Source organism: Rhineura floridana, chromosome 4, assembly GCF_030035675.1.
Source record: "Rhineura floridana isolate rRhiFlo1 chromosome 4, rRhiFlo1.hap2, whole genome shotgun sequence".
NCBI lineage: Eukaryota > Metazoa > Chordata > Lepidosauria > Squamata > Rhineuridae > Rhineura > Rhineura floridana.
Genome location: NC_084483.1, coordinates 193581767 through 193593408, shown reverse-complemented (window position 1 = coordinate 193593408; position 11642 = coordinate 193581767). Strand labels below are relative to the sequence as shown.

Below are 11642 nucleotides of genomic sequence, written 5' to 3'. Positions count from 1 at the left end.
GTCTTGTGAAAATCGACAACCCCTCTGAGGCGTGCGAGGGGGGAGGGGTCCTCGGTTCTTTTCCTAGCGGAGGACAGCCGAGGACAAGGGCCACGAGGATTCAAAACCTGCAGTGAGTCTGTGTGTGTGCGTGCGCGCGCGCGCGTATATATGCATACACAGGAACCCTGCTGTGCAAAAGCTTGGGGAGGGGGCATGTTAGAAGAAGACTCGCGTCACCTGCTTGGAAGAGGAAACCAAAATTTGGTGCAAGAGAGAGAGAATGAAACAAAAGGTTTTTTTAAAACATATATATCAATAAATTGCATTTAGTTCTCCCCCCGCCGCCACCGCCGCCCTCCCTGATAAAGAGAAGATCTCTTCCTTCTTCTGCAAGGATGCGATAGGAGCGATGGACGTTGTGGCGGAGAGAGGCAGCGGCTGCCGTCCGCGATGCTGCAGAGAGGCCGGCTCCTCCCTCCTCTTGCAGACAGACAGCAAGCAGGCGTCACGTGGGTCTCCGCCAGCCGGCCCTCCCTCCCTTCGGCTCTCCTCCCTGACTCGGGGAGATAGATAGAAGCCAGAGCTTGACGCTGCTGAAAAGGCAAGGGACGGCGCTGGGGTTTTTTTTTTCCGCTCCCCCCCTTGCCCCTTCTTCGCCTTCCCACCCCCATATCCTGCCTTATCATCATCATCATCATCATCATTTTAGAAAAAGAACCTAAAGGAAATTTTCTTTGAGCAACACACGCCTCAAGATCCGTCTGTAGGAGCAGAGAGGAAAATCCGTGCAGGTAAAGAGCTGGAAGACCGTCGTGGGGAGGGGACAGGTCTCGGCGGGGAGGGGAGGCTGGAGACGGTAGAGAGCCGTTAAGCGGCGCTCGGGTCTGTCGAGGATGCCCAAGGAGCGGACTCGGCTCGCCGCGTTTGGAAAGAGAAGGGAGATGATTTCGACGAGGCGAGGTGATGGTGGCGGCGAGGAAGTTGAAAGGCTGTCGGCGGTGATTTATTAGCGATTGGGGGGGTGAAGGGAGGGGGGAATCTTGCTGGCGTTTTAGAGACTCGGGGAAGGGGGACATCGATCCTATTGCATTTCTCTCTCTGCCGCGCGCCCCCACCAACGCACGCCTTCGTGGGTAACATATCTGGCGTTAGAAATCAGCATTTTGGAGAGGGGGGAGCGGCTTAAAGGATGGAGAAGTGGTTTGAGGAAAGGTTGATATTTTGGGACGTTTTGAGTGAGATCCGTTGAGGGGGAAAAGGAGGGCAGACGCGCGCGGGGGGGATTCTCCTGATCTCCTCCCCTTTGCCTATACAAGGTGTTGGAAGAAACTGCTCTCATCCCTGTGGATGCCTTATTTTGGATATTCGGTCTGTATATCTACAGCCTCCCTAGGCAGAGGGACAAAAGATGATGATGATGATGATACCCATTTTTCTACTAGCCAAAGAAAGGATTTGATTCTAGCAAATAATTAGATAGAAATGTATTAAAATGGGGGGGGCGCTAAGTAACCGTAAATATATGAAAATAATGGTGGTGCTAAGTATTTGCTTTTGAACTAAAGCGCTTCTTTCTTTGGCTGCAGCAAAGGTTGTTTTTCTCTCTCCTACCCCCCTTCCCCAAAGCCTCTTTTTTATTTCAGTCTATAATTCGTGTACTGTCCAGGTCTTTCCCGCAGCCGTAGAGAATCCTATGGACAGAGCAGCAGGACACTGCCCAGCTTGTATGTGCCAAAACGACCTGCTGTTTATTAAGGATTTATTGTCTTATGTCGGTCTCTCTCCTTTTATTCTCGTTTCCTTCACGCCTCCCCCTTCCCCACGCTCCGCCGCCCTTATTTTTAATAGCTCAGTTGGGGCACCTGTGTGACCAAAACCTGGCTTTAATTTTTAAATAACCCCAGTAAGGGAGTTTTAAAGGAGGGCGTTACATTTATTGGTGAGCGATGGAATATTGTATCCTTACCATATTAATTAAAGAGAAAGGACAAAAGATTATATATATATATATATATATATATGGGTCTGAGAGCCCACTTAAGGCAGGCATGTTAGATCAGCAATCCATCTTCTGAAATATATCTGCTTTACTTGTTTTGCAAAGGACTAGACAGTGCTGTTTATCATTATCTCAGCCATAATAAATAAACAAGTGCCTGTTTATTTAATAATTTATTTACTTGCTGTTGTTTGGGCGTGTGAGGAGGGGGAGAAGCAAAGGAAGGGAGGGGGCTGCCCCTCAGTTGCATCCAAGATGGGTTTTGAAGAGGGATCCCCTTAGCTCAGAGGTTCTCTCCAGCTGACACTTGTAGGGATGTTTGCTATAGACTCCTGATATCTTATGTGTATGTGTGTATTGAAAGATGCACATATAGCCTTGTCCAGCTTCCAACCTTCCGACCTGGCAGCCCGGTTGGCCACTTTTCCTCCAAACAGGCACAGATCTTACCCTTCCTATATGGGTGGCAATCCAACAATAGCCACAGACCTTTTCCCTTAATTAGAGAGAGAGATGATTTATCCCCAGAAAAGATACCTATAGTAACCAGATTAACTCACATTCACAGGCAGGCTAGAGGAGACTCCTTCATGGCAGCATTTTAACTCTCAATCATACTGTCATTTACCTATCCACAGCTTTCATGCCACTCCTATCTTTTCCTCTCTGGCCTCTGCACAGAGCGGCCTCTTCCAAAAGCCATTCTCAAGAAGTTCTATAACATGCAGACAAAAGGCGACAAAAACTATCATCAAGGCCGCAACTGTGGATGGCTGTGGCTCCAGGAACTTTTGGAAACCGACTATCTCTGGAACATGTTCATTTCCTCCTGGTGCAGAACATATGCCATGAGGTGTACAGACCATCTGCCTCACAGTGGCCTCAGCAGCAAGAACAGCCCTCATCCTTACATGCAAGTTGTTCTGTTCACATGTTCACCTTTGATTTTCAAACCTGCAGAATGTAAATTCTCTTTTGGCACACATGCGTGTGAGTGCAGCCCCCCTACACACACTCTCACACACAATTTCCCCATTCCTGTTCTCATCACTTGCAGCAGATGCATTTCACTCTCTCAGGCACAGTAACCTCCCCTCACACACACCTTCTGCCTCTGACACATGCAGCAACCCCCTAAGCCCACCCATCCCGCTGCAATAAGTTACACATTTAATGATGATGCACTGACAATATACACTGTGCCACAATGTTTCTCTCTCACATGCACTTTACCGCTCCTGCAGTTCACCCATCCAACAACACCAACACACTTTCCACGTCCTTGTTCATTGCGCTTCTCACCATGTAATAGCAGCTTGTTCTCACTCCTACACCACCACCAGGACACCTGTCCTGGAGAGTATGAACACGCCCACCATGATCCTCCTTTGCACACTCCTTTTTTGCACACTCATCAACTCCTTATCTGAAGCACCTTGGCACACCTCCTACAATGCTCACTCTTCCTCCCCCTTCACACTGGTGTAGACATACACCTCTCTTCATACAGAGTATATACTTCACTCCTGGGAGTGAGACAGACAGTTCCTTCTGTGGTTCTTTGCAACACTCCCAAATTAATGCATTCTCTGCCTGCTGCTCACTCTCCCTCACACCAAACACACAGCTCTTTCTTGTGATTTTCTGTCTCCCTTTCATGCACCTATGCCTACACAAATTAACTCCTTCCTGCAATTCTGATCTGCTTTTTGCCAACCCCCCTCCCCAACAGTTAAGCCCAGGGTCAAGTAATCAGTCTCTCCAGTGCTTTCAAATCAAATTCGTTCTCTCTCATCCAAAAAGCGGTTTCCTGCCATTCTCACATACAGCAATTAATTAACCATCTCTTGCAGTCCCCACCACCCACACATTCATTGCCTGTCCTTTAGCATTTTCCATCAAGCACATCCACCTTCTCAGCAACAGCTCATAATGGGTCAGTGGCAGAGCGCACGCTCTGCATTCAGGTAACCCGAGGTTTAGATCCTTGGCGTCTCCAGTTGAAAGGATCTCAGGTTAGCTGGACTAGGTGACCTCCCCTCCCCCCCGTCAGAGGAGACAATATCGGGCTATAGATGGCCTGACTCTGTAAAAGGCAGAGCTACGTATGCGCCCATGTGAAGGCCCTTTATTTTGTGAGGAGGGCCGAAGCTCAGTGGTGGCGCACGTGTTTTGCATGCAGTGAGTGAGATACCCAACCCAGATTTCGCTCTTGGCGTCAGGCATCGAGCACACCCACATCCTTGGGGCGGGCTCAGAGTTCATCGGTAGAGCGCGCGTGTTGTTTCTGCCTGCAGAAGGTCTCAGGTGCCTTCCAGTCAATAGCCTGTAAGAAAGCATGGCTGAGAAGCCCCCTCTCCGCCCCGTCTGTAGACCTTGGAGAGTTCCGGCCAATCAGAGGGATTAGCCGCGTGTGCTAACTAGACCCGCGAGTCCGCAGACTGGCGGACGGCTGCTATTCCTGGGATGCTTCTTCCTTCTACCTTCGCGAGTAACCCCTTCCTCTCTCGGTCGCGTGCAGATACGGCATTCATCCGCTTCTAGAGCGTCTCTCTCTAGAGCGTTCAACAGACCGCCCCCCTCTCTTTCTTGGGATACTTTCGGCCAAACGCAGGCGCGCGCGGTCGCTCCGTCTCCAACACGCACGCAGGGAGGCCCCACCCTTAACCCTTCTTTTCGCCTCCTCAGCTTCAACATAAGAAGGGAATTTGGGCGCGTTTGGCGCGACGGGACATGCGCAGCGAAGAGCCAGGCTCTTTCTCTCCAGCTGCGGCGAGCTTCTCGAGGCACCGGCCGCTGCGCCTCGCGCGCTGTCAGGCGAGAGGAGGAGCTGGGCGAGGCGGAGTTCCAGCTGCCGCTGCCTGTGAGCCCGTAAGGAGGAGCTGAGGGAGAGAAAGAGGAGGGAGCGAACGAGCGCCGGCTCAATGCGGTGCCATAAATTTCCCCGCCTCCCTCACACGGACCGTCGTATGAGAGAGACGCCGGGCTGGCCGGCGCAGCTCGCGGCGCCAAGCGTGCCAGCGCCTCTATCCTTGCCCCGCCTTGCCGCGGCGCCTGCGGCTGGAGGCCGAGAGGGAAAGGCCTGCTGTGTCTTCAGCGGAAGTCTCTGCGGGCTCGTCCGGCTCAGGAGGAGAAGGGAGGCTGCTGCTGCTGTCGCTGTCCATAATTATTAGTGGCAACGTCCTCGCACAAACACACGCGTGTGCGGTATTTCAGACAGCCTGCGTGGAAAAAGACCGTCGGGCCCAATCAGGGGCGGTGCCGGGAGGAGCTCGCTCCACCGAGTATATTTCGCCCACCTGGAAATATACTTTGCGCCTTCTGTGTCCCCGCTCCGATTTTATTTCCTGGTGCCGCTATTGGGCCCAATACTTTACCTGCTGTTTGAGCAGGGTTGACGCCAAGCCACAATTACAATGCTCTACCTGCCCTTGTTTATTAGGAACAGCCTATACAGTATCGATCTGTCCCTAGTAAATTCTTGCCCCTATTTTATCCTTACCTATTTATTTCTGCTTGGGATGATGTCCTGCTAGCTGGGTCTTCCCAATACATTTTTCTTTCTGAGGCAAAGGACAAGATGGTATCCTTGCCCCCGTTCTACCTTCAGACGCTGGCTGTTGAATCTGCCTTGAAGGTTAGGGGCTGGACCGCATTCTCCACCACACCCCAGCGTAGCAGATTAGCTGGAGGGGGGATGCGGGACAAATTGTGTGGTACAAACAGCTCTGTCTTCCAATAAAAGGGGTTCAAAAATGGTGGTGGGACTGTGGGTTCCCCCACCCTTCTGTTATGTTTGCAATAAGTTGAGGAAAATCCATTATTAAATCCCACTTAATAAGAGTGGTTGTGTGTGCAAACACAACTTAAAGTACTTTATGGAATCAGAGATCAACAGTGTGGTGCTCATGAGCACCACTGTGCCCACCTGTACCACTTAGAGTGCCTGCAAAAGGTCTCAGTAAATATCCCATCAAAAAAATCCACATTGTTGGAGAGTGTTTGTTCTTTTTCCTTCTGTTATGTTGGTAACACATAAATATAAGAATGTGGTTGGGGGCCAGTGCCCCCTGCAACTCCTGGTCTCCACTGCCTCACTTTGTGTAATGGTAGGTCTGGCCTTACGTTCTAGCATTTTGCAAGCATGAGTTGCTTGGGTTTTCCTAAGAGTTCAGCCTAATCCTATTCCTCGTCATCTCCACAACCCCAGTTGTCTAGAATTTCAATCTCAGCACTGGAGTTCAGAATGATGCATTTCTTCTCTAGTGTACTGGCATATAAATGCATGGATGTCACTGAATGCTAAAGGAAGCACCCAATATGTAGCCTTTGATTTTACTCATTGTAGCTGCTGCACAGTGTTTTGAACCATGGTTGCATTGTTGGCAGACACCAAATTTTGGGTCTTGGATCAATGGAGGATAGGCTAAAGCAGAATAGTTAAAATATATATGGCAGTTAGGAACCTTCAGCAAATGGGTAATAGTGGAGGGGAGCTGGGTTAAGTGAGTTAGAATAGGGGTGTTGCAAACATATCTCTGTCCATCTGTGACATGCTGGAAGGTATGACCAATTTTAGCAGGTTTGGGAATAGCATTGTAAAATACCTGCTAACGGAATTGAATTTTTGCGTTTCTGTCACACTGCTTCATACCCTCATGAAATTTCCACACCCCTTAATTTAAAGGAGTACTTTTGGAAAGGGGAAGATCCCAAAGCTTGATTGCTTCTCGATTTTTGCTCTATTCTATGTGGCATTTCCAACACGGACACACCTTTTCTTCTCCACAAATACAGCCCACTCTAAACAGTTACAAAATGATGCCCACTCTTGACATATCTCCCTGTTACTAAATGGGCCCACCTGATATAAACTGATCCATGGCTCAGTGATAGAAAACATTATTTGCATGCAGAAAGTCCCAGATTCAGGCTCCCACCAAGGCAAGGATAGAATTATGTGAAACACTGGAAAGCTAGTTCTAGTCAGTGTAGACATTACTGAGCTAGGTAGTCCAATTGTCTGACTTGGTGTAAAGCCACATTCTTATGCGCCTAAACAATTATAAACGTGCCAAGACTTAGAATTATACTACCACCCATCTCCTCTTTTGTTCCTTTGAAGTTGCAAAGTATTAAAATACACAAAGCAAAAAATAAAAAACAAGCATGCCCTGAGAAATTGCAGAATGTTGGCATGTGCATCCACCATCTTGAGCCATTAAAAGTTATGAAGTACCTTGACAACTGTCTGGATTTATTTATAGTTATTAAACCACTGTATTGTTCCTCCCAGCATGTTCCAAAATACGAAACCGCACCAACAATCGGAAGATGCTGCTTTGTACCAATCAGCACACAAAATCAAGCTCCCCCCCTTCCCGCATTCCTGCTTTGCACATGGTTGTTTCTGGTTACAATGTAATACCATGCAAATTAAGGATGGCAAGAGGTAGTTGAGTTACTTGAGGCATATTAAGAAATAATATGACATTTGATAGGTTAACCGTAGTCTAGGGGAAGGTTATGCTCTAGTATAGCTCCTACCTTAAGGCTTAAATTTGCTGTTGCATGTGCCATGGTTCTGCTGGATGACAGCGAGTGCTGCTGCTGTGGGACATTGGTGGCCACGGATTTATGACTGCAAAGATATATGCATTATTCATTAAGTTAAATATACAGTTGGGAGCATTTAGGTAGTGGTGGGAGATGTCTTAAAACATACAAACTGCTTTAGCCACACCACACACACTTGGGAGTGTGAAACAATAAAGGAATATTTGGAGATCTATGCAGAATCCTAAAGCAGGGGTAGCCACTGTGATGCTCTTAAGATATTGTTGGACTACAATTCCCATCTGCCTCAGCCAGCATGACATAGTCAGGGATGACGAAAGATAAGAGTCACACAACATCTAGAAGGCACCACGTTGGCTAACCCTGGTCCTAAAGGGATGGCAGCAGAGATTGGCTGAACTGTGATCTGTATGTAATAGAAATTTAACTGGATCCATGTGGGTTCCCGCCACTCCCATCCTTTGCAATAATGGATCAGCAGTTAAAGATGGCAAGAAATATTATAGATATAACCAACACAATCCTGTTTCTGCCAAGGAAAATACAATTGTGGAAGTCCATTGTCTGTTGGTCTCTGTTTTGATTACATCTCCTTTATATGATTTAAGGAGGAAAAACATTGGGGGGAATTAATGAGGTTCATAGCGTGCAACATCACTGACTGGAGGATAGTAGGCATAGATTCTATCATAAATTATGTTTGAAGATACCCAAGTAACTCCTTTTAATGTCGCTTTCAGCTACAACATGTTCTGTACATGAAGTATTTTCAGTGATTTTTAAGTCCGAAAATTACTGCTGCAAATAGTCTTGGACATTAAAAACAGTTACTAGAGTTAACTTGTACAATATAGGATTCATCACAAGACATTTGTTTTCGGTATACTGCATAAAGTATGGACGTTTAGCTCTGTTGCAGCAGGAGAAACTGAACTTGCCTCTGATTGTATTTATTTACAACTGAGGTTACCCTCACCCCTTTTACAGGCTCATTTTACTTTTCAGTTGTGCAGTCCACAGGGTTGTAAATGTAATTCTGTTTTGTTTTAAATCTTTACAGATTTTTTTTTTTTAAAGAGCACAGTGCAAAATCCTCCAAAAAAATCAAACACCAGGATCTTCTTAGTTTTGGCTTTGCACAAAGGAAAACAATATAGGAGCTGTGAAGCTTTGCATTTTAAGCAGCTTTTGAGTTTCATGACAGCTACTGGATTTCAGCCCTATTGGGAATTTCCTGATCTACTACATGGCAGGCAGACCATGATCTGACGAGAGGAGCAGTCTTGAGAAGATCGGATTGGATTCGGGCAATTGCTTACAGTGAAAGGTGAGGGAAAATCCTGGGAAAATACAGCTGATGGGTAAGATGACTTCTACATGCACTTGGATACTGTTTCCTCCATGTATGCTGGGATATTGATTAAATCTTGCTGGGTTTGTGGATCTTTGGAGAAGGTTTTCTGGGTGACTTGTTGGCCTTCCCACTCCATCTACTTTCCAACTCCGCAACATGGGCTTTTGATTCTAAAATTTCTGCTCACTCATCCTTACGACATCTTGCCAAGCTAAGCAGATGACTGAATAACATCTACCAGTGCCTTTTGTTTTATAAAGACATTTTTACAGCTGTCAAGGTTTCACGTTTGCTGGTGCTTGAAATATTTTCTTTCTTCCTTCCCCCATTTTTTTGAGGGAAGAAGGGATTTACATCTTGGGTGCACCCCACCTCAGCCTCTCCTGCTGGGGGAGGCAGCTGCCATTACTCCCTCACAGTCCACTAGGGAAGCAAGAGTTCACTTATCTAGTGTGAGCGGTTACTGGAAAGATTTTACCCTGTCTGCTTCAAACCCCCCATCACCACTCCCCCCTCCTCTCCCCCCTCTCCCCCACCCCACCCCACGAAGAATGGGGCCTGTGCTCCTCAGGCGTGGAGGGTGCCTCCTGCTGTGGATGGCACTTCTTCTGGGATGCTGGGCTGAGCTTGGTAGCGGCCTAGAGTTCCCAGGAGCAGAGGGGCAGTGGACTCGCTTCCCTAAATGGAATGCCTGCTGTGAGAGTGAGATGAGCTTCAACATGAAGACCCGCAGTTCTAGTGGCCTGGTCCTTTACTTTGATGATGAGGGCTTCTGTGACTTCTTGGAGTTAATTCTGACCCAAGGCGGGAGGCTCCAGCTCAGCTTCTCCATCTTTTGCGCTGAACCCGCCATCTTGCTCTCTGACATGGCCGTCAATGACAATCTGTGGCACACAGTGATCATCCGTCGCAATTTTAAGAACACGACGCTACTTATTGACCAGACAGAGACTAAGTGGGTGGAAGTGAAATCCAAGCGGCGGGACATGACAGTCTTTAGTGGCCTGTTTCTTGGAGGGTTGCCTCCAGAGCTACGTTCAGCTACTCTGAAAGTCACATTCTCCTCGGTGAAGGATCGGGAGCCCTTCAAAGGATGGATAACAGATGTAAGGGTCAACTATACACAGTCCTCGCCTGTGGAGAGTCAAGAAGTGCGGCTGGATGATGAACAGAGTCACCTGTGCGCCAGGGATGACATTTGCCTCAATGGTGGCATCTGCTCAGTGCTCAATGACCAGGCTGTGTGTGACTGTTCCCAAACTGGCTTCCATGGGAAGGACTGCAGTGAAGGTAAGAACCTGTTTCATCCTTACCCTGCCAGCCTTTCCCTCAATGACAGGGAAGGTTAGAAGATGGAGAGTGCATGCTTTTCCTCTGTACAAGTGAATCTTGCAGCTGTGCTTTCCCCTCATCCATCTCATATGTTGGGCCTTTGGTTAAACATTTGAGCCCCTTCTCCCTCCATCCCTTTGAACAATTACGTAGCCATATTTTTTGTAACTTTTAAGACAAAGTTGAAAGTTAGGTAGTGGTGGCAGTGGGGAAATAAGAAGTTTTGGGGACAGGAAGGTTGTGGTTGGTGAACATTGTAATGAACAGCTTAGTAGTGTGCAAGGGAATGTGGGGAATAGGATGCAGAACAGGAATGCAAGTTGTCAGGTGTGTGTTTATCCTCAAGGAATGAGTAATGTGATGTTATCTTTGAGGAGGTTTTTTACCCCCTCTTAGGAAATGGACTTTCAAGTTCATCCACAACCTAGGTCAGCTGAAGTACTTGAATTTAAACCTGTTTCATTTAAATAACTTTAAAAGCAAGTATTTTAGCTTAACAGGTTTGTGGATTTGACTGCTTCCAGTTCCATTATTGTCTGGAAGCATGGGGGGAGAGGTGATTGGGTTTCCTCCTTGTATGAGGATAGTGGAGAAACTGAGTTTATTCTTTATCTTTGGGGTAGGTTTATTAATATCATTAGATTGTTTGAAGTCCTAGCAATGATTTATTTGCACAGCTCATCAATGGGCAAAGTATATGAATTGGAGTGGATTTATAATTTCATATCGGAGTAAATGTCATTTTACATAATGGAATTAGCCAATTGATATGCCAGTCAGATAAGGCTATATGCAACTGTAAAATGATTTTGACTGGGATATTTTCAGAGGTCAGTATTCAGAACCAGAAAAGGTAGAAAGCAAAAAAAAGTGTTGCTTGTAGTCTACCAATTTTTAAAAGGGTTTAATCACTGAATATTCATTGACAATGCCAACTATTTTTGGTAATATGAATGGATTTATTTTATTTGCAGATTAATCTGGGCCTTTTTTAAAATAAAGAAATGATACTTGTATTTCTATTTTTTTGTAGATGCTTTTTCCAGCCTTCTGATTTAGATAGGAAATATTTTTGTTGTATTTGCTAGACGAGAAATGACAGTCAAAGTTGTTGTAAATGATAGCGTATGAGACAGAATACATATTTTTGTACACATATATAAATAAAAGGAAATAATCTTAGGAAAAAGAGAAGTAGAAATTATTCAGCATTCAAAATAGACTCAAGAAAGGCCAGATGTAGGTGTTCACTGAGTGGCTGCTTGTCAATAATAACTGAGTAATTTGCCTTTATCACTTTTAATCAAATTTCACTGGCTATAGAAAAGAGATATTTTTGGGTGTGCTTTTTATTATGTAAATTTCCAGTCTTTATTGTCCAGTACTTAGGTTTTCAGG

The 11642-nt window shown here is 46.3% G+C and overlaps 1 protein-coding gene across 24 annotated transcripts in view; it reads left to right on the top strand.

The window, feature by feature from the left end:
• The first annotated feature begins 273 nt into the window (after positions 1–273).
• Positions 274–11642, top strand: part of NRXN1 (neurexin 1) — a 1438606-nt gene continuing 1427237 nt past the window's right edge. For 20 of the 24 annotated variants that reach the window (XM_061625672.1, XM_061625683.1, XM_061625674.1 and 17 more), the window contains exons 1-2: positions 277–773; positions 8619–10202. In XM_061625672.1, the coding sequence (XP_061481656.1) occupies positions 9464–10202 (739 nt within the window). In that variant the 5' untranslated portion in view covers positions 277–773; positions 8619–9463. Of the gene's footprint in view, positions 774–1819; positions 1922–8618; positions 10203–11642 lie in introns of those variants that run through there. The other 4 variants (XM_061625685.1, XM_061625691.1, XM_061625692.1 and 1 more) reach the window with 4 other exon arrangements.